General features: G+C 40.3%; 2 protein-coding genes and 1 long non-coding RNA gene across 3 annotated transcripts; all 3 read left to right on the forward strand.

Moving 5' to 3' along the window:
- The first annotated feature begins 18 nt into the window (after nt 1–18).
- LOC111990963 (uncharacterized) lies at nt 19–2,482 on the forward strand. Its single transcript, XR_010632249.1, has 2 exons — nt 19–452; nt 1,575–2,482. It is a non-coding gene; the product is annotated as an uncharacterized LOC111990963 (long non-coding RNA).
- Nucleotides 2,483–6,909: 4,427 nt separating this feature from the next.
- Nucleotides 6,910–20,754, forward strand: LOC112023314 (uncharacterized). The gene is given in 5 exon segments (XM_024055935.2): nt 6,910–7,562; nt 7,564–7,617; nt 19,488–19,935; nt 20,001–20,081; nt 20,173–20,754. Coding segments are annotated over 5 exon segments (1,329 nt in total). The 5' UTR covers nt 6,910–7,185; the 3' UTR covers nt 20,542–20,754.
- LOC136070978 (uncharacterized) lies at nt 7,634–12,150 on the forward strand. The gene is made up of 2 exons (XM_065781689.1): nt 7,634–10,642; nt 10,720–12,150. The coding sequence occupies exon 2, from the start codon at nt 10,979–10,981 to the stop codon at nt 11,948–11,950; it is 972 nt and encodes a 323-aa protein (XP_065637761.1). The 5' UTR covers nt 7,634–10,642; nt 10,720–10,978; the 3' UTR covers nt 11,951–12,150.
- Nucleotides 20,755–22,036: the final 1,282 nt, after the last annotated feature.

The raw sequence follows: 22,036 nt of genomic DNA on the forward strand, positions 1-22,036 counted from the left end.
TCTGGCAAAAAGTGTATTATTTTCCCTCCATATTAGCTGCAAAAGTCGCTTTGACATCATTGGTGCCAGATGGAGCTAAAGACGCTAGTCTTCTGTTTCCTGTGGCCATTTATATAACTTCTTGTATCCTTAGGAATTAATTATTCTAGTGCATCTCTATTCGCTCTCTCTGTGGGTTGTGTCTGTGTTATTCTTTCCAATTTTTTTAATCTTGGTTTTTTCAATTTTTCAGGATAATTCTGGTCTCTACAAAAACCTTCTACAGGAGTTGGTTCAAAAAGAAGGGTTTCCTGTACCAGAGTATGATACAAATAGATCTGGTGAAGGACATGAAGCAATTTTTGTTTCAACTGTGAAGATAATAAGGGAGGTTTTTAAAGGACCTGAAGCAAGGACCAAAAAGCAGGCGGAGATGAATGCAGCAGAGATTGCTTACACTACTCTGAAAGAGCGTAAGTTTATTTTTCTTTCAACACTATTAGTTTCAGGACTGGTGTTAACCTTGAGTAAACCTTTTTCCTTCTAATGCTTCTGTTTAAACATAGATGTTGCATCCTATATGAACATCAGAGACACATAGATATCAAATTGACATGGAGTAGTTCCTCTTATAAACTTAAAACATGTAATTCTTCTATAGCACCAGGTAGATTCACACTTGATTGTTGATTTATAAGATGGAAGAGTGTCTTTAGAAGGTAATTGAATAGTGTATGTAATTATTATTTTAACCATGGACCTCTTTTAGTAAGCACCTCATAAATTTACGAGTATAATGCTACTCAGTGGATATTTATTTAATGCACATTGTTTTGTTAAAAAAGTAATACTCATCTTTGTAGGGTATAATACCTAGTTATTGTTATTATATACGGGATTACATGTATATATATATATATATATATGAAATTGAGTGGGAATTGTATATATGAATTGCTCAATCTTGTTCTCTCATTATTTGGGCTGGCTTGGGTTTTTCTAGATAATAATTTTCAATGCGTGCAGTTAGAGTGGTAGATTGCGTAATACCTGATGGGTTCACATGCATTATATGATTGCATCTTTACCTGTATGTTGGAACTTATAATGGAATGGAATATTTGAAGGGCTGGAGTGATCCTTGTGTGACATCAATGCAACTTTTTTGTGGTCTTTGTTTGCCTAGATTGCTAGTTCCTCACTTCTCTACTGATTCCTTATGTGTTTTTTTTTTATTGGTAAATTACGCACACACCCAATAGGTCTTAAATGTTCTCCACCCCATTATTATTGGAGCAGGATGTGTCAGTTGAGATGTAGCTCAATGACATTATATTTCTTCTTTTTCTAAGTTGTTCCTCTCTTGTCTACTCCTTGACACTAGTGTACTTGGCTCGAACCCCCTCAGTCTCTTTTTAAATTGATTTTTCTTTATAAAAAAAAAAAATAATAATAATACTAATCATGTGCTACCTTAGCTTCGTCCATGGTTACTGTTGTTTTTTACATTGATCTTATGTTTTGAACATGTTATTCTTGGTTTCACGGCATGTTATTGTCAGGACTTAAAATTTTCAATTTCTTTTGAGTCATAGATATGTGGCATTTTTACGAGAACCAGCTAAAAAACTATGCTCTAAAGAGAAGTCTCCGTCTACCTGAGTACTCTTTGGAATGTAATGGCCCTCCTCATGCTAGTCACTTCAGGTGTAAGGTCACAGTTGATGGACGGACCTTTGAGAGCCCAGAATTCTTTTCCACAAAGAAGGGTGCTGAAAATGCAGCTGCAAAAGTCGCTTTGACATCATTGGTGCCAGATGGAGCTAAAGAGGCTAGTCTTCTGTTTCCTGTGGCCAATTTATATAACTTCTTGTATCCTTAGGAATTAATTATTCTAGTGCATCTCTATTCGCTCTCTCTGTGGGTTGTGTCTGTGTTATTCTTTCCAATTTTTTTAATCTTGGTTTTTCAATTTTTCAGGATAATTCTGGTCTCTTCAAAAACCTTCTACAAGAGTTGGTTCAAAAAGAAGGGTTTCCTGTACCAGAGTATGATACAAATAGATCTGGTGAAGGACATGAAGCAATTTTTGTTTCGACTGTGAAGATAATAAGGGAGGTTTTTGAAGGACCTGAAGCAAGGACCAAAAAGCAGGCGGAGATGAATGCAGCAGAGATTGCTTACACTACTCTGAAAGAGCGTAAGTTTATTTTTCTTTCAACACTATTAGTTTCAGGACTGCTGTTAAACTTGAGTAAACCTTTTTCCGTCTAATGCTTCTGTTTAAACATAGATGTTGCATCCTATAAGAACATCAGAGACACAGATATCAAATTGACATGGAGTAGTTCCTCTTATAAACTTAAATCTTAGGACATGTAATTCTTCTATAGCACCAGGTAGATTCACACTTGGTTGTTAATTTATAAGATGGAAGAGTGTCTTTAGAGGTAATTGCATAATGTATGTAATTATTATTTTAACCATGGACCTCTTTTAGTAAGCACCTCATAAATTTACGAGTCTAAAGCCACTCAGTGGATATTTATTTAATGCACATTGTTTTGTTAAAAAAGTAATATTCATCTTTGTAGGGTACAATACCTAGTTATTGTTTATATATGGGATTACATATATATATATATATATATATGAAATTGAGTGGGAATTATATCCCCAAGGTTTCTGTATGACCAAAAAAAAAAAAAAAATGGTAAGATGTCATTAATGTGGATAATTTCTTGGGTTTATTTATTTATTTTATTTATTGGTAAGTTACACATACACGGGTATGGTTTGAACCTATGACCCTATACTCGATCTTGTTCTTACAATGGAAGTTGGTGCCATTTGAGTTAGTTCTCATTTGCATAATTTATTGGGTTTATATACTGAAATCTCAAAAGGAAGCCCTTCCTCAAACCAGAATTGGAACTTCTTTTTTGAGATAATGAGAGACCTATCTTTGCCTAGGTCTTTAATGAGGTACAGAAGCTGCATGCAGAAGTTTCTCTTTTATTTTTACCCTCTTGAACGTTGATGATAGTTATCATCATCTTTTCCAAATTTATATTGATCATGTTTTCATACCTTAGTTTGGTCCCCCCACTCAATGAAAAAGCTAAAGCCCACACAAAGGCCCAAAAGTAGACCTTGGCAGTTGCACATAGAATTTATGTGTGGACACTGAAAGGATCAAGGTGGTGTTCAGAGTTAAGTTTTTGAGTGTTAGAGAAATAGGGTTGATGACGAAACTAGCCTAGGGTTGGGAATGGATGATTGTGACAAGTATTTCTGTGGGATGTCTTAGAGAATGGGATTAGGATATGAGAGTGTTGAAAAATTGTGTGTGTTAGAGAGAGAGAGAGAGTTTAAGAGAGAAATGAAGAAAATACCTTTGTGATTGGACAGGGAGCTTAAATTTCATGTTTTACACACCAAGTTATGTGTGATTGGATGGCTGCCTTAAGTGGCCATTCATTTTCATTGATTTTTTTTATTTCCCCTTAGGACATGTGTGTGTGAGAGAGAGTGAGAGAGAGTTTAAGAGAAAAATGAAGAAAATACCTTTGTGATTGGACGGGAGCTTAAATTTCATGTTTTACGCACCATGTGTGATTGGATGGCTGCCTTAAGTGGCCATTCATTTTCAATGATTTTTTATTTCCCCTTAGTACACTGCCTGTGTACCAAGGGATTTTTGTATCTTTCATTTTTATTTGAATGAATCATTATTTACTTATCCAAAAAAAAGAAAAAAAAAAAGAAAAAGAGTGTGATGAAGAAAATGCATCGCTATTCAATTAATGAGCTTAGGGTTTTACAATTGGTGTCTTATACATGGACTTCTTCAATTCCTATCGGTTGTTCATTTAGCACATGTTAAAAATGGTTATTCTCATATTTAAAAAAAATGCATCACTATTCAATTGATGAGCTTAGGGTTTTACAATTGGTGTCTTAGACATGGACTTCAATTCCTATTGGTTGTTCATTTAACACCAGTGATGGTAAAAGCACGTGCACTTAAGCACAAAGGCCTCTTGGAGCCTAGGTGCAAAGGGCAAGTGCACCTTTGATTGATATAAAGTGCACATTTTAAAAATAAAAAAATAATTAATAAATTTTAAAATAATTATTAATGAGAAATACAACAATCAAATTATCAAATTATCATATAAATTGAAATAAAACATTTCATATAAATCATATAACATTTAGATAAGCCCTACTTTTTCAATTTTAACACAAAAAATGCAAGTCAAGTCATTTTAATTTTTTTTGGATCAACTAGATATGAGTACTTCCAATGTTTGTTTTTTGTTTTTTTTGTTTTTTTTTTTGTTTTTTTTTTTAAGGGGTGGGATCAAATTGTATATATATAAATTGGGGTTAAAACAAAATATTATTGTTACACTCGATGATTATTTGCTATCATGATGATTGAGAAATTGTTTTAGTAAAAAAAAATGTATTAGTATAATTTGGGGTTTAAAAAATCACTTGTTAACACTAGATGATTATTTGCTATCATGTGGTGGCGGCAGCGTCGGGGGCGATGGTAGTGGCAGTGATAGCGGTTGCGGGTGGTTGTGATTGTTGTTTATTGTAGTGGATATATTATTTTATTGTAGTAGATATATTATTTTATTATAATGTTTATCTTATTTTATTGTGTTGAAAGCTAAAATAAATCCATTGCTGCAGCATGTTTTGTAAAGTGAGTATGTAAAATAGATAAAGTAACTTTTTTGTAGTGCCAAATAGCTAAATTTTTAGCTCCACTGCTGTGGATGCTTTTAGTTTGGTCCCCCCTCTCAATGAAAAAGCTAAAGCCCACACAAAGGCCCAAAAGTAGACCTTGGCAGCTGCACATAGAATTTATGTGTGGATACTGAAAGGATCAAGGTGGTGTTTAGAGTTAAGTTTTTTGAGTGTTAGAGAAATAGGGTTGATGACGAAACTAGCCTACGGTTGGGGATGTCTTAGAGAATGGGATTAGGATATGAGAGTGTTGAAAAATTGTGTGTGTTAGAGAGAGAGAGACAGAGAAATGAAGAAAATACCTTTGTGATTGGACAAGGAGCTTAAATTTGGTTAGGAATGGATAAGTGTGACAAGTATTTCTGTGGGATGTCTTAGAGAATGGGATTAGGATATGAGAGTGTTGAAAAATTGTGTGTGTTAGAGAGAGAGAGAGAGAGAGTTTAAGAGAGAAATGAAGAAAATACCTTTGTGATTGGATAGGGAGCTTAAATTTCATGTTTTACACACCATGTTATGTGTGATTGGATGGCTGCCTTAAGTGGCCATTCATTTTCATTGATTTTTTTATTTTCCCTTAGGACATGTGTGTGTGTGTGTGTGTGTGTGAGAGAGAGAGAGAGAGAGAGTCATCCTTGATGGGGATTTTGTTGTTTTAGACACTCCTGTATCGGAAGAACTTTGTATTATTTTAGATTTTGATGCTTCTGGTCTGTACTCCGTAAGGCTTTTAGCCAATACTTTGCCTTTTATGGCTAGTTAATGCAGTATTCCCCTTTAACCAAAGAGAGAGAGAGAGAGAGAGAGAGAGAGAGAGAGAGAGAGAGAGAGAGAGAGAGAGAGAGAGAGAGAGAGAGAGAGAGAGAGAGAGAGAGAGAGAGAGAGNTGTTTCCATGGCTTGCTTTGCATTTATACTAACAAATTGGGCGAGGATATCACCATTTGGAACCCATTTATCAATGAGTTCAGGAGATTGCCAAGCGAACCCATAGAGAAACTAGCTGCAGCTTTTTTAGCTTTTGGGTATTTTCAGATTAACAATGACTATAAGGTGTTGAGAGTTGTAGAATTTCAAGGTAAAGAGACACTAGCCGCGGTTTTTTTAGCATTTGGGTATGATCATATTAACAATGACTATAAGGTGTTGAGGTTTGTAGTCTTGTAGAATTTCCTAAAAAGCTATGGCCCAACATTGCAGGGTTTGTCACTTGTTCATTGTTATGAAGGTGTGTTTTCAGTTTTGGTTTGCTGTGTGGGTGTGGTGTAAAGTTTTGGTGAACAAAACTTTTTAGGTTAAGCTGTGGAAAATGAACCCAGAAAATTCCGTATCTCAAGAAAATTCACAAAATTTCTTTGGTCTGACTTGGTTTTGTTATTTGTTGATTATTTCGTATCTCAAGAGTCAACAAGTAAAGGTATTTTTAAACAAAGGAGTAAAAAAAAGAGTCTTTTTTCTTATAAATTGCCACTCAAAAATGGTAATGCGTTTGTTTGTTGTAGATTAGACAAGGGATTTGTTACAGAATTTTTTGCAAGTATAAACAATTAAACATGAACCAATTGAACACAAGGATCTGGATTGCTGTATTGTTGGCCTCTCATCTTTTGTTAAAAAAATCATTTTATGATTTCTGGATATTCAATATTCATCACTTGTAGTGGTATGAGGTAATGGAAGGGTGACAAAAGGAAAAGAACTGTTTATAAAAAATATGTTTATGTTTATCAAGCAGAAACAGAGGAGTTTGGGAGGGAAAAAAAAGAGAAGTGGGGGAGAAAGAAAGAGACATGCGGGTAAGGAAAAAAAAAAGAGGTTGGAACTTTATAAAAAATCTGACCCAATTTGACACGTGGGCTCCACATGTTGGAGTGAAATTTGAGTTTTTGTGAAGAAATTTAAACTCAGTTTTTTACCCAAACGAATTGTAGTGTGAGTTAAGTAAGAAATAAAGAAGAGATAGGAGAATTGAGTTTAGTTTTAGAGTCATGAAAATTGATTTAAGAAAATTGAGTTTGAGTAATGCTTCAAGGCAAACAAGCAGTCATTTTCCTAACTTGTCACTGTGAAGTAAAAGTATGATTCCACTTTTTTATCTTTTCCTTTTCCTTTTCCCATTTCTTTTCTTTCTTTCTTTCTTCTGAGTTCCACCGGTTTTGTTTTTTTTTTTTTTTTTTTGCTTTTTTCTCTGCTTCTTTCTTTCTTCTTCATGTCCACTCCACCACCGACAACTTTTTTTCTTCTTCTTTTTCTTCATTCTTTCTTTTTCTCTCTCTTTCTTTCTTTCTTTCTTCCTTCTTCTACTGAGTTCCACCATTTCACTAGTCAATCCCACAGTTCAAAGTCATCGTTCAACCATTTCTCTCTCCAACAATTGCCCAAATACTAGATTTTCTCACCAACCAAACATCTAAATTTTATCTCTACCCAGATCCTTGATATAAATGCGACGAATTGTCTCTCCTAATTCTCAGCCGATGTTTTCTTCTTCTTCATCTTCTTTGTCTGGGTCGACTCCAACTCCGACTCCGGCTCCGACGACGACATCGACGTCGATGACCGAGACGGTGAATGGGTCCCACCTGTTCAACATCTCAGGGTACCCGCTCTTGAAAGGTATTGGGATCGGAAACTACGTGGCGTCCGATACTTTCACCGCTGGCGGGTACTCTTGGGCAATTTATTTTTACCCGGACGGCTATAATGTGCAGGACAATGCTACGTATGTTTCGCTGTATATAGGTTTGGCGAGCGAAGGCACTGATGTGAGAGCGCTTTATGAACTGAAGCTTTTGGATCAGAGTGGGAAAGAGAGGCATAAGTTCTTACCGGGTTCGATAGGGGCCTCGCACGTTCAGTAATCGCGGTCAAATTTGGTAATCGATTATTCTTTCTAAATTTGGGTCTTTTTTTTTTTTTTTTTTTTGGTGATCTTGATTATAAATGTTATGATTATGATAGTGTTTGTTATGTTTATGTAGTGGGTTATTTATTTATTTTTGCTAAGTGTGTTAATGTTAATTATCATGATGTTGTTTCTTTGTTAAGTTCATTCTTAGTTGTTGATGAATTAAATCCTGTAGGGCACTTGTTAATGAGTGTTACATGACCCAATAAACATAACAATTTTTTGAAATGGGTCATGTTAACGGGAAAATTGAAAAATCTGTGGAAAAATTAACTACTTTTTTTTTCTCATTAAAACTTTCTTAAAATGGTTCACTAACTTTTCTCTTAATTAAATTCAAACACATGATTATTTTGAAATTATATGGTCATTGAAAAAGCTGTCAAAGTATTAATTTTTTTTTTCTTTTCCCATAAAAACTTTCTTAAAATGGTTCACTAACTTTTCCCTTAATTAAATTCAAACATATGATTATTTTGAATTATATGGTAATGGGAAACGAATCAAAAGATAGAATTGTTTGTGCTTTAGTGGACAATGCTTTGTTGGATGATGTTTGTTTGAAAATAGTATGCGGCCATGCTTGCATTTGTTACTTCATTTTGAATGACTTAATGACTCATGAAAAATTATCATGTTTATTTTTTTAAATTAAACACATACCATTTACAAAGTTTCTTTAGTATAAGACACGGGGAGTAATTGCTTCTATGATGCTAGCCCTGTACAAAACACAATTACGCACAATGTTACCGTTTTTATTGTTATAGTTAATAATAATTTGATTCAGTATAAGAGCAATTGCATGAATTGTGGATAGAAACCAATGGCAAGATTAGGAATTTTTGAAGTAATAGTAAGTGGCACTTCTTTTTTTTAATCAATAAAGCCTTTATTCCATATAATGTTAGCTTGCTGGATGAGTAACTTTCTTGACTAGTAGGGGTCTGCTACATGAACTCTTTCCTGCCTCCTAGCTATATGACATAAGAAAACCAAATAATGTATAAAATATATTGGTGCGGGCACCACATGATAGCACATCTGTGGAGATTATCTTTATCATTTATGTTATCTTTTTTTGGGTTTATCTTTAGTATTGGATTAGTATTTGAGATTGTTAGGATTATCATATTAGTATTTGAGATTGTTGAGGATTTGTTTAGGAGAGTTTGTCCTTATCGTTGTTGATGAGTGTGAACTCGTTAGTGAAGTTCGTCGGACGGAGATAATTCTTCACACCTTTGGAAATGAACACCGGTGTGGTGCCTGCCACAAAGCCTCCGATGCCAAAGTTAGTAAAAGAGGCTTTTCTAGGAAATGAACAATGTAATTGGAAAGAATTAGAGAAATCTCTTAGTGCTAATTTATGTGTGTATGTACCTGTTCTTTGGCAAGGTGGGAGACTTATATATGTTCTTATGGCTTCTAGCCGTTGGTGTAGTTATGGAGGTCTTTATGCTCCTTTTGGTAACGTCTGGGGCTGTTTAATGTGCCATTACTATCCTCCAACTGGTTGTACAGTTGTTTTTTGTAACCGTTTTGGGTTTGTTTCCCTGCATTGAATGGTCTTAGATATATTCGTCAGTAAAGCATATGATCGTCTGGCCTAGCCAGAGTTTGTACTCGTCCGTGTTGATGGTATCGTCCGTGTGTACTTGAACTTCGTTAGTCCCGTCAGTTGCCCCCCGATTCTATGTTCGTCATTGAAATGACGATCATAGAATGTGAGGAGTTTTACAGTTTACGAGTGTCGCTTGGGATTTCGATCCGCAGTAAATGCAAAGCGGCGGCGTTTCGTAAATCGTGGCACACGTGGCACGTGCTGGTGGGTGGAGTTAATGCTTTGATTTGGTGGGACTATTGGGTTTCCCGCTGGTTTTTCAGTTTTCCAAAGCCTCAGTTTAAAACTTCCTTTGGTTCACATTTTTCAAAAATTCTTCAATCATTTGCTTTGAGCATTCTTTCCGGCGACCTCTCTCTGCAACTTTCCTGCAACCGGCGTGGTGGTGCTTCTTCTTCTGGTGGTGCTTCTTCTTTTTATCATTTCCTCAAGGTACGCTCATTTTCCAGTGCTATGCTTCTCTACTTTGTTATGGCTTTGGTTCTGATCTTCCCCTTTTTCTTCTTTTTTCCTTTCTTTTTAAATTCTTTGGGGATTTAGTCTGCTGCTGTGTTTTTTGGTTTTTCATGCTTAGTAGCTCTGAAGTTAGGGTAGCTTGCCCCTCAATTTCATTCCTTTTTGCTCGGTTATGAGGGTTTTTGGGGGGTTTCCTCGAATATTGAGGATTTTGTTTTTGAGGGTAACTGTCTAAGCGTTGCTTTGGCTGATCTATCGCCTTTGCTTCGTCAGTCTTTGGATTGGTTTGTGAACGAGGTTGGGGTGCGAGTAGTTATGTCAGAAGTTAGGTCGAGCGAGCTTGAAACAGGGTTGTCGTCCAACGGCGGCCCAGTAGAGGAAGATACTGCCGTCTCTGGCTCTCGAGAGGTTAGGGCTTTTTATGCCCAGGGAGAGGAATGTGGATTAGATGCAGATACGCTGGCGAGATTTAGAGATAGATTCCAATTTCCTGATAGGGTTAGGGTTCGTCTGCCCAGTGTGGACGACCGGGCGTGTCACTTCTTCCCAGGTGAGGTATGCTTTTACGAGGCTGCCTTCATCTGTGGGTTGAGGTTCCCCGTCCATCCTTTCCTGATGGAGTTGCTGATTTTAATCAGCTGTATGGGGATATGGCTGGCAGCTAATGACGGGGATATGATCAGGGTAGACGAACTAGTGTCCTTGTACCGTTTGAAAGCGTCGAAGGAGTATGGGTATTATGAACTAGTGCCTTGGGAGAGAGGGACTAGGATCGTCAAGAAATTACCTTCGTCATTCAGGTATTGGAAGTCCAGATTCTTCTATGTGTCTGGGGACGATTTTGAGACGCCCTCGGGCGAGGTTTGGGGTGATCTCCCGGTGTTACGTCGTCGGTGGGAAACCCCGACTTTAGGTGCGTCAACATTTCTTCTTTGTTTCTTGAATTTCGTCGTGCTTCCAATTATGGCCGCTAACACATTTTTTTTTTAGTGAAAAGACGACCGAAGCTTAAGAGCAGGTATAGAGAGCGCGTGCAAAAGGCTATCAAGTACGCGCAGACGATAGAGAACTGGGACGATCTCGTCAATCCCAGAACTCTTGCGTTCTTCTGTATCGGGCCTGAGCCTTCTGCCTTTGTTTTGAAGAACCTTGATATTGAAGGAAAAAAGAGTAAGTCCTGGTTTCGTCAGTACTGACCTTCTCTTTTCTTGTGCTTTTCTTCGTGCCTAATGTTTTTCTTTTGACAGAGATGACATCGAAATTCAACAAGGATATGTACGCCAAGATGAGGGCCAAGAAGGACGAGCCCTTATCTAATATAGGCAAAAAGACCGTGTGTGTTGTAGGGAAGGGCCTTTCCGCTACTCTGCTAGCGTCAATCACTCCCCTCGTCTCTGGCACTGAGGTGACGAGGACTGCTTCTCCGTCCACTTCAGTGGAGGAGCTCCCCACTCCAGTCTCTAAGAGGCCACGCCTGTCGGGGAAGGAGAAAGAGAAGGAGGACGTTGGCCGCTCAACCATCTGGAGCGATGAGAAGCTGGCCGTTGAACGGGCCCACAGCATGGTGACGGCTGACGACTTGAAGGCTTTCTCTGGGGTCCCCTTGAACACAGTCGCTGCTGGCCATGTTCATAAACTGGTTCAGGTGAAGTTTTTTTTTTTTTTTTTTGCTGAAGACTTTTGTACTTCTTTTCAGGTTCTGGGGGAGAGCCTCCACATTGCTTCTGAGTATCTTACTCAAGAGGCAAAGGTGGCGTCTCTGACTTCGAGGGTGGAGACGTTGGAGGCGGAGAATTCCGGTTTGAAGAAGGACCTCATCGAGTCCATGGCCACTGCCAATACCCTGAGAGAGCAAGCGAAGAAACTCACAGACGACCTTAGGGTGGAGCGTCAGCTGAATGTTGAAAAAGACGAGCAACTGGTAGCTGCTAAGGAAAGCCTCAAAACTATTGCAGCCAGATCGGTGGCCGCCTTCCAGACTACTGATGAGTACAACACCGTGCTCTTCAGTTGGTACTTCAAGGGCTTCGAGCTTCTGAGGAGGTACCTCGTTAAGCACCCTTCAGGAGTAAACATGGAGGCGCTTGATCTGGAAGAAGTGGATCAAGAGATGGCGGCTGACGAAGCTGTCCAATCGTCTGCCACCGAGGCTGAAGCTCCAGTTGACGCTCCAGATGAGGCCGTTCGAACCGAGGATGCTTCTGCCGGCGATGCTGCTTGACAAGTTTAGGACTTGGAAAAAATTTCTTTGAAAAGATTTTGTGGTGCCCATCATGTTTTGGGCTCTTTTTTTTTTTTGTAAATCTATATGCTAAACAAATTTGAAGACAGTATTTTTAGCCCAGCGTTTATGGGCTTTTAATTTGTATAAACAATGGTTATTTGCAGGCTTCTGGCCTCTAATTTTATTTTTTTGGCACTTACCTGTATTTGTGATTGTACGTCCTTCTTCCTTTTTGTTTGATGCATGCTAGTAATTTGTATCCGTCTAGGCGAGGTTTTATCACTTAGCCTTTTTTGGCTTTTTAGTGATCCTCGTCGATAATTAATGTCCGTCTGGGCGGAAGTTCTGTTACTTAGCCGTTTCTTGGCCTTTTGATCGAGTGACATTCGTCAGTAACTTATGTCCGTCTAGGCGGAATCTCGTTACTTAGTGACGTTTGTCAGTAACTTATGTCCGTCTAGGCGGAATCTTGTTACTTAGCCATTTGTTGGCTTTTTAACCACCCTTAATGGCGTTGTAGTCGTCAGTAACTTACATCCCTCTAGGCGAAATCTTGTTACTTAGCCATTTGTTGGCTTTTTAACCACCCTTAATGGCGTTTTAGTCGTTAGTAACTTACATCCGTCTAGGCGGAATCTTGTTACTTAGCAATTTTTTTGGCTTTATTACCACCCTTAGTGGCAATATAGTCGTCAGTAACTTACATCCGTCTAGGCGGAATCTTGTTACTTAGACATTTTTTTTTTGGCTTTATTACCACCCCTAGTGGCAATGCAGTCGTCAGTAACTTACATCCGTCTAGGCGGAATCTTGTTACTTAGACATTTTTTTTTTTTTGCTTTCTCTTGTTTTGGCCTTCGTTAGTTATCCCAAGCGTGTTTTATACACAAACATTAGTTGAATAATTCTTTTATTGATCATGAATAATGAATGTGACTTTCCATTACTTCTACTGATGATATTTCTTTAAGTGCTCAATGTTCCACGGTCTTGGGAGCCTCTGTCCGTCTAGAGTCTCCAGGTGATAACTGCCTTGTCTAGAGTAGTGAATGACTTTGTATGGTCCCTCCCACGTGGGGCCGAGCTTTCCTTGAGCTGGATCCTTGGTTGCCTGGGTTACCTTGCGCAGGACGAGGTCTCCTATATTGAGTCTCCTGAGCTTCACCCTTCTATTGTAGTAGTCTGTCATCTTTCTCTGGTATTCCGTCATCTTGCTGCAGGCTTTGTCTCGTACTTCGTCAAGACAGTCTAGGTCCACTCATAACAGGTCGTCATTTTCTTCTTCGTTGAACGCTTCTCTCCAGGTGCTTGTTATTCCCACTTCGACAAGGATTACTGCTTCGGTACCGTAGGTGAGTCTGAAGGGGGTCTCTCCTGTTGGGGTTCTAGCCATGGTTCTGTAGGCCCCCAAGACGTTGGGCAGTTCTTCTGGCCAGGCTCCTTTCGCGTCGTCTAGTTTAGTCTTTATGATCTTGAGCAGCGTACGGTTTGTTACCTCCGTCTATCCATTCGACTGTGGGTGGCCTAGGGACGAGAACTGGTTCCTGATGCCCAAGCCAGAGCAGAAGTCCTTGAAACCTTGGCTATCGAACTGACGGCCGTTATCCGATATGATCGTCCGTGGGATCCCGAACCTGCAAATTATGTTCTTCCATACAAAACCCTGGATTTTGGCCTCGGTGATGGTTGCCAATGCCTCTGCCTCAACCCATTTAGTGAAATAATCAATAGCAACCAGTAAGAATTTTACCTGACCTTTGCCTTGAGGTTGTGGGCCAACAATGTTGATTCCCCATTGTGCGAATGGCCATGGAGACGTTATCGTCGTCAGCTTTTCTGACGGGAGACGTTGGACGTTCCCGAACCTTTGACATTTGTCACATCTCTTGACGAACTTTGCTGAGTCATCTTGCATGGTCGGCCAGAAGTAACCTGCTCGCATAATTTTTCTTACCAAGGATCTTGGGCCTGCGTGATCTCCACAGATCCCTTCATGGACCTCCCTCAGGACGTATTCGGCCTCTCCTTCGTCAATACACCTCAAGTAGGGCATGGAGAAGCCTCTTTTGTACAAAGTATCATTGAGAATTGTGAATCTGGCGGATCTCTCCTTGATCTTCCTGGCTTCATCTGTGTTTTGGGGCAGATGGTCATCCTGAAGAAAGGACATGATGGGCGTCATCCAGCTATTCGTGCCCCTTACCGTGAATGTTGAGATTTCTTTTATGCTGGGGCTTCTTTGTATCTCCATCATCAAGCCCGTCCCTGACTTAATTTCTTCCGACGAGGCTATCTTTGAAACTTCGTCTGCAGCCATATTCTGGCTTCTCGGGATCTGGACGAACTTCACTTTTTCGAACTCTTGGGTCAGACGTTTCGTCAACTTGAGGTATTTCTGCATTCTTTCTTCTTTTGCTTCGTACTCTCCTATGATTTGCCCAATTATTAGCTTTGAGTCGTTCTGGACTAGCAGGTTGCTGGCTCCAAACTCTTTTCCGAGTCTCAAAGCCGTCAGAATTCCTTCGTACTCAGCTTCGTTATTGGTGGCTGGAAATTTTAGCTGGACTCCATATTTCAATGTCACTCCGTCAGGAGTGGTTATGACGACCCCTACTCCCCCTCTTTTTTGGGCTGATGAGCCATCAGTCTGTATCATCCATGTTTCGCTCATGCTGGCATTGCTTAGCTCGTCTGGGTGTGTGAACTCGGCGATGAAGTCAGCCAGAGCTTGTGCTTTGATGGCCGTCCTGGGATGATATTCCACATCGAATTGGCTAAGTTCAATTGCCCATTGAACCATCCTCCCAGCTGCTTCAGGTTTATTCATAGATTTCTTGATGGGTTGGTCCGTCATCACTAGGATCGGGTTTGCCTGGAAGTATTGCCTGAGCTTGCGCGAGGCTACTATCAATGCAAAGGTGATTTTCTCGATCCTTGGGTACCTGAATTCAGCTCCTTGGAAAGCTTGGCTGACGTAGTATACTGGGAGCTGTTTCCTGTCTTCTTCTCGTATTAAGGCTGCACTGACGGCCGTAGATGAAACTGTCAGGTATAAGTACAAGTTTTCTCATTCTTTGGACGGGCTTAGGAGTGGTGGATTACTGAGGTAACGCTTGAGCTCTTGGAAGGCTGCTTCACATTCGTCGGTCCATTCGAAGGCTTGCTTAAGGATTTTGAAGAATGGTAAGCATTTGTCCGTTGCTCTAGACACGAATCTATTAAGAGCTGCAATCCGGCCTGTGAGCTTCTGGACTTCCTTGACAGTCTTGGGTGATGCCATGTTGAGTATAGCTTGCACATTCTCAGGATTTGCTTCTATTCCTCTCTGAGACACCATGAACCCTAGGAATTTTCCGGAGGCGACACCAAAAACACATTTACCCGGGTTCAGCTTCATTTGATATTGCTTAAGGGTATCGAAAGTCTCCTTAAGATCGTCCAGATGAACGAGCTCTTCCTTGCTCTTGACGAGCATATCGTCAACGTACACTTCCATATTCCTGCCTATTTGTTTGACGAACATTTTGTTCACCAACCTCTGATACGTCGCTCCTGTGTTCTTTAGTCCGAAGGGCATGACTTTGTAGCAGTAGAGGCCCTGACTGGTGATGAAGGCGGTTTTATCCTGATCCTCGTCAGCCATTTTTATCTTATTGTACCCGGAGAATGCGTCCATGAATGTTAGCAGCTTGTGCCCGGCTGTGGAATCTACCAGCTGGTCTATTCTTGGAAGGGGGAAACTATCTTTTGGGCAGGACTTGTTTAAGTCCGTGAAGTCCACGCACATCCTCCATTTTCCATTTGCTTTCTTCACTAGGACGACGTTTGCCAGCCAGTCTGGATAATACACCTCCCTGATAAAGCATGCGGTCAAGAGTTTACTCACCTCGTCAGCAATTGCCTGGCCTCTCTCTGGCGCGAATGTCCTTCGTCTCTATTTGACGGGTTTCCTCTCTGGGTCCACATTTAACCTGTGTTGGATGACTTCTGGAGATATTCCTGGCATGTCGTCATGGCTCCAAGCAAAGACGTCCAAGTTATCCTTGAGAAATCGAATGAGCCTCGTTCTCATCTCAGGACTCAATGTTGTCCCTATTCTGGTTGTTTTCGTCCCTTCCCCCTCGATCAACTCCACTACTTCCAGTGCTTCCATCTTTTCTTCCTCTTTTTCTTCCACTACCCACGTGTGGTTCTCCTTAGCTGCTAAAACAGCTTGATAGCATTCTGGGCTAGGACTTGGTCTCCTTTAACTTCACCAATGCCCTCTTCCGTTGGAAACTTCACCTTCAAGCAGTAGGTGGATGTGGACGCCTTCCACTTGTTGAGGGCTGGCCTTCCGATGATGACATTATAGGACGAGGGACAATCTACTACCAAAAAGTCTATCTGACGAGTCAACTGCTTTGGATACGTTCCCACTGTTACTGTCAGTGTTACTATGCCCCTGGGGTACAACTTGTCACCACTGAAACTGACGAGTGGAGAATCGAATGGATGAAGTCTCTTGGAATCGAGCCTCAATTGTTGGAATGCAAAAAAGTAAATGATATCGGCAAAGCTACCATTGTCCACGAGGACTCTTTTGGTGTTGAATCCCTTTATGGTGAGCATTATGACCAACGGGTCATTGTGTGGCTGTTTTACTCCTCTGGAGTCGCTTTCGTTGAAGGTCATATCTTGATCAGTTCGTCTGTACTTTGGCAGGGGTGTCATATGGACGCTATTCACCTGTCGTAGGTGTGTTTTCTTGAGTGACTTGAATGAACCCCCAGTGGTAGGCCCACCTGAGATCGTCTGAATTTCCCCGACCACATTTTGAGGAGGTTGTGATTGACGGCCGTCGTTCCTGGAGGAGGACCCCTGTTGGCCTTTGTTTTCATCTCGGAATTTGTTGTGTTCCCCCTTCTTTACAAATTCATGCAACTTCCCCCTCCGTATTAATTCTTCTATCTGCTCTTTGAGATCCCTACAATCTTCGGTGTAGTGGTCGTGATCTTTGTGGAATCGGCAATACTTACTTTTATCGCGGACGTTAGGAGATGAGTGTAGTGGTCGTGGCCACTTAAGATAATGCTCGTTTTTAATCTGAGCCAAAATTTTGTCAACAGGCATAACTAGAGGGGTGAATTTTACCGTGTGTGGGTTTTTGTCATCCTTCCTTCTAACTCTGTCATTGATTCGACGATCTTGACGATCCCGCTTCTGCCTTCTACGATCGTCTTCTTTTCTTCCTTTGTCCCCTGGTCTGTCTGCGTCCTTGATAGCAGCCAACGCATCTTCAGCATTCATGTACTTCTGTGCCTTGAGGAGCATTTCAGCCATCGTCTTTGGGGGGTTCTTCGCGAGTGAGCTGACGAGATCCCTGGACCTCAACCCTGCTTTGAATGTCGTCAGCTGTACCATATCGTCGGCTTCGTCTACCTCTAGTGTTTCCCTCGTGAAACGTTTTACATATGAACTCAAGGTTTCTTTTTCTCCCTGCCTGATGGTAAGCAAGTGGTCAGCGGTCCTCTTTGGTCGTTGTCCTCCAATAAAGTGACGCAGGAAGGCGTTGCTCAATTGCTTGAACATATCTATTGACGATGTTGGCAACTTCGTGAACCATTCTCGGTCAGCTCCCCTGAGAATAGTTGGGAAGGAACGACACAATATCTCATCTGGGGGCTGTTGAAGTCCCAGGGTCGTCTTGAAGGTGTTTAGATGATCTTGAGGGTCCTTCAACCCATCAAAGGGCTCGAGCTGAGGTAACCGGAATTTCGACGGCACTGGGTAGTCGAGGACCGCCGCCGTGAATGGTGAATCCGTCGCCCGGACCATCCGATCCACGCTCCGCTCTGTTTTTTCTTTGATGGCATTCCTTAATTCGTCCATCTCCCTCCTCATCTCCCGTAGAATATCTGAATTTTGCTCGACGGGAGTGTTTGGCCTTCGATGGTCACTCCTTCTGTTGCTATCCCCCTCATCTTCCTGATTTCCCTTCAAACGATTTTCCTCTTGCTGAAGCCGTAATCTCATTTCTTGATTTTGCTTAGTTAGTTCTTCAACTGTGGCTGCAAGGGCTTGAACTTGCTGAGCTAGGGCTGCAGCATCTTGATTAGACTCCATCCTTAAAAGAAAAAGAATAAGGAACCACTATTCCGAGTTTGAACACGAAAAAATGTCGTCCCCACAGACGGCGCCAAACTGATGAGTGTGAACTCGTCAGTGAAGTTCGTCGGACGGAGATAATTCTTCACACATTTGGAAATGAACACCGGTGTGGTGCCTGCCACAAAGCCTTCGATGCCAAAGTTAGTAAAAGAGGCTTTTCTAGGAAATGAACAATGTAATTGGAAAGAATTAGAGAAATCTCTTAGTGCTAATTTCTGTGTGTATGTACCTGTTCTTTGGCAAGGTGGGAGACTTATATATGTTCTTATGGCTTCTAGCCGTTAGTGTAGTTATGGAGGTCTTTATGCTCCTTTTGGTAACGTCTGGGGCTGTTTAATGTGCCATTACTATCCTCCAACGGGTTGTACAGTTGTTTTTTGTAACCGTTTTGGGTTTGATTCCCTGCATTGAATGGTCTTGGATATATTCGTCAGTAAAGCATATGATCGTCTGGCCTAGCCAGAGTTTGTACTCGTCCGTGTTGATGGTATCGTCCGTGTGTACTTGAACTTCGTCAGTCCCGTCAGTTGTGATTCCTAGAAGCTGTATATAAAGCTCCAAATGATTATTTTTGTATTTTATAGACTATTGTTATTATTATTGAGATTATTTGCACAGAGTGCATTGTGTTTGTTTGGTGGTGATTCCAAACACCTTAGGTGGGAAGCCTAAGGTCTACGGTAGGACTAATCTAGGTGGGAAGCCTAGGTTGTCCTACATCATATATTTTTTGATAGGTACAAATGATGTATAAAATATGAGGCAACAAGCATCCATTGTTAGACTCATAAATTTCTAGAGAGCTTAGCAACAAACAATGTTACAACAAACATATCCATGAGATTAAATTGAGATCAGTAGAATAATCTTATTATTCCATATTGCATTAGAATTAGATGGAATGAGACAGATGGTGTTTTTCTAATTCATGAACTCTTTTTGAGTACTTGTAAGGAGTTTTGAACTCTCTTATATGTAATTCTTTGGCTAGATATGTATAATTTCATAGATGAATACTTTGAAAATGTAGTGGCGTTAATGTTTATTTATTGTGTATGGTTTCATTTTGAGCTATTGAAGAGATTAATAGAAGCAAGATGTAATATTTGTGACATCTAATTAGTTCACCATATATTGTGTTGTGATAACAAAATGTTGATGATTAGGCGTGATACCTGCCATGGACTTTTCAGGTGACAACCATGTTTGATTCAATGACTACTATGTGCATCTTGTGGGCGTAATGTTTTTATGCTATCATGTTATACCTATGACCTACATGCTGCATGCAATCATTTTCAGTTGTATACCTTGGCTCCATTTCTCATTTAATCTAATCAAGTGGCAAATGTGGTATGATAGTTTAGTTTGTTGGATGTTGTAGGGGTTACAGGCAATTTTTCAAAAGAACTGATCTAGAGACATCTGACTACCTCAAAGATGATTGTATCAAGGTTCACTGTAGTGTAGGTGTTGTGAGATCATACACCATGGGTCCTAAGATCTACTCTCTTGCAGTACCACCTTCTAACATTGGTCAGAATTTGGGGCAGCTATTTGAAACTGGAAAGGGAACAGATGTGAATTTTGAAGTTGATGGGAAAACTTTTGCTGTTCATTCTGAAGGGCATATTTCTGATTATGAAGGTTCATTGCCTGAAAGGACTGCTTCTCAATCCTCTAGTCATGTTGAAGACCCTAGTGGTTCCTTCCTGGAGAGGTACCCCCAGTTTCCTCCATGGTCATGCCAAGTGAAGAATCAAGATGGATCTATCAGATGTATGCAACTTGAAAGGCCGAAGCAAGCTCCAAATGTTCCATGGACCGGCCTGGTATGTTTTGCATTCACCAAGTGCTTTCCACTTTTGGTGCATTCCTTATAGTTCTCTTCGTGCAGATTGGGGCTGATCTTTTTGATGAGTGCATGTTGATGATTGAATCTCTAAAACAAGCTGTTTATACCCAATCAGACCAAAAGGTCTCTTCGGTGTGTTCTTGCTCTTTTATCTTTTGTAGATTCCATGTTTGCAATTTGTGAAGTTGGGTTCTAAGATCATATATCCTTGCAGAGGGCCCAGTTGGCAGAGTCTTTTATTCAAACTTTGGAGAAATGTTTTGAAGGGCTTAGAGTTGGAATTGGTCCCTTACAGCGGGATAATGAAGGAAGTTCTAGGAGTCGTGGTATGAGGTCATCTAGGCAGAATAATGGAGGAGGTTTTGGGAGTCGTGGTACAAGGTTGTCTCGTCGAAGGACCTTGAAGTTGTCTCGTCGGAGAACCCGAGGTCCTTCGACACCTTCCAATGAAGATGAAAACAATCAGCTCGGCCAATTCCTTGCAAAACAAAGAAACTTGCTTTTCCTTGTATTTTTGTTTATGTTTATGTTTTTGTTTTTGTTTTTGTTTTTTCTTTTTCATTTTTTGTTTTTTGGTAAGTGATGTAGGGGTGTTTAAAAAACTGCTCTGATCACACGGCTGCATCACACCTGCGGCCAAAGATTCTTGAGGCCCTCTTTTATTTATTTATGTTTTTTGTTGCTAAAACCAACTTCTATTAAACAGAAGAAACAAACAAACAAACAATCTTTCCTCCAAGCATCACAAACTTCAGCTGGGAGGAAGGAGTTCCTATAGCATAGTACATTGTTAATATCCCATGGACACTTTGCAAGATAATGTGCTACAAAATTAAGCTCTCTCTTAACCCAGGAGAGATAGTAACTACAAAAAGATACATTCACATGTAAACACGTACACTTTGAATAAGTAACTACAAAATGAGCGGTTGCTTATGTTAAATTACCGATTGTCCCAAAAGCTTAAACTATTGGGATATGGTAAATTTAATCATTTAACCAATACTTCTAACACTCCCCCTCACGTGTGGGCCGAAACTACCTTTTAATAGGTGAGGCCCAACACGTGGGAATTTAAACGGGAGGTAGAGTGGAGGAGACAAGGATCGAACTCAGGATCACATGCTCTGATACCATGTTAAATTACCGATTGTCCCAAAAGCTTAAACTATTGGGATATGGTAAATTTAATCATTTAACCAATACTTCTAACAGCTTAAAGCAACCACTCTTTCAACTCATCTTTGTACTGAGCTTTCAATCTCCAGTTTCTGGTCTCGTTCATTTGTATATTTCTAATTTTCTCAGTCAACCTAGCAATTTTGATATTACTAAAACCAAGCACCTCTGCATTCTACTTCTTTAATGCATCACAGGTTACTTTGTTTCCCGCGCGGTTTAAAGGCATCTGATCCTTTGAATTCGCTAGACCAAGCTTGATTTATCACCTCAAAGCTTCTCAAATCCCTCACCCAGGTTGCTTCAAATCTGAGAGGTCTTGGAGCACAAAAATTATTTGGACTATTATCTAACAACAGAGGACAATGATCTGAGTTGACAGCACCAAGCTGGTAAATAGTAGCTTTTGGGAAATTGCCTCTTCAACTTATGCCACCAATGCCTCTGTCCATAACCTTTGTCTAATGCAACTTTTACCCCATCTCTTATCAGTCCATGTGAAAGACTACCGTTGGCCCCCAGGTCAAACATCAATTCCTTGAGAAAATAAATTTGGCGCTGAAGTTCTAGCTCTCCTACCTCTATCTTTTTCTTGATCATATATTAAAGTATTAATAGATTGAAATCCCATAGGCAAACCCAAGGCTCCTCTATAACTAATAGCATAGCTCCCAAGCCTTTCTTCTTTAGTAGACTGAGGAAGACCATAAAACCCAATCAATGCCCGTTGACATGCACCATCATTAATCTTGACAGCCACAACATTTTTATTAAAATCAGCTACATCTACTTAGAAGTAATTTTTCCACGTCATTCAAATTCCCCCTAATCTACCGGCACTGCCTAAAACAATCTTTTCTGCAAAACCTATGGCTCATTGGCTTTCATGACCCTTTCCA

Source organism: Quercus suber, unplaced genomic scaffold (assembly GCF_002906115.3).
Source record: "Quercus suber isolate HL8 unplaced genomic scaffold, Cork oak 2.0 scaffold_275, whole genome shotgun sequence".
In the NCBI taxonomy this organism is placed as follows: domain Eukaryota; kingdom Viridiplantae; phylum Streptophyta; class Magnoliopsida; order Fagales; family Fagaceae; genus Quercus; species Quercus suber.

What these genes read in the sequence shown, in the direction of transcription:
- LOC136070978 (XM_065781689.1), top strand. Translation starts at nt 10,979, where the DNA reads ATGACATCGAAATTCAACAAGGATATGTACGCCAAGATGAGGGCCAAG.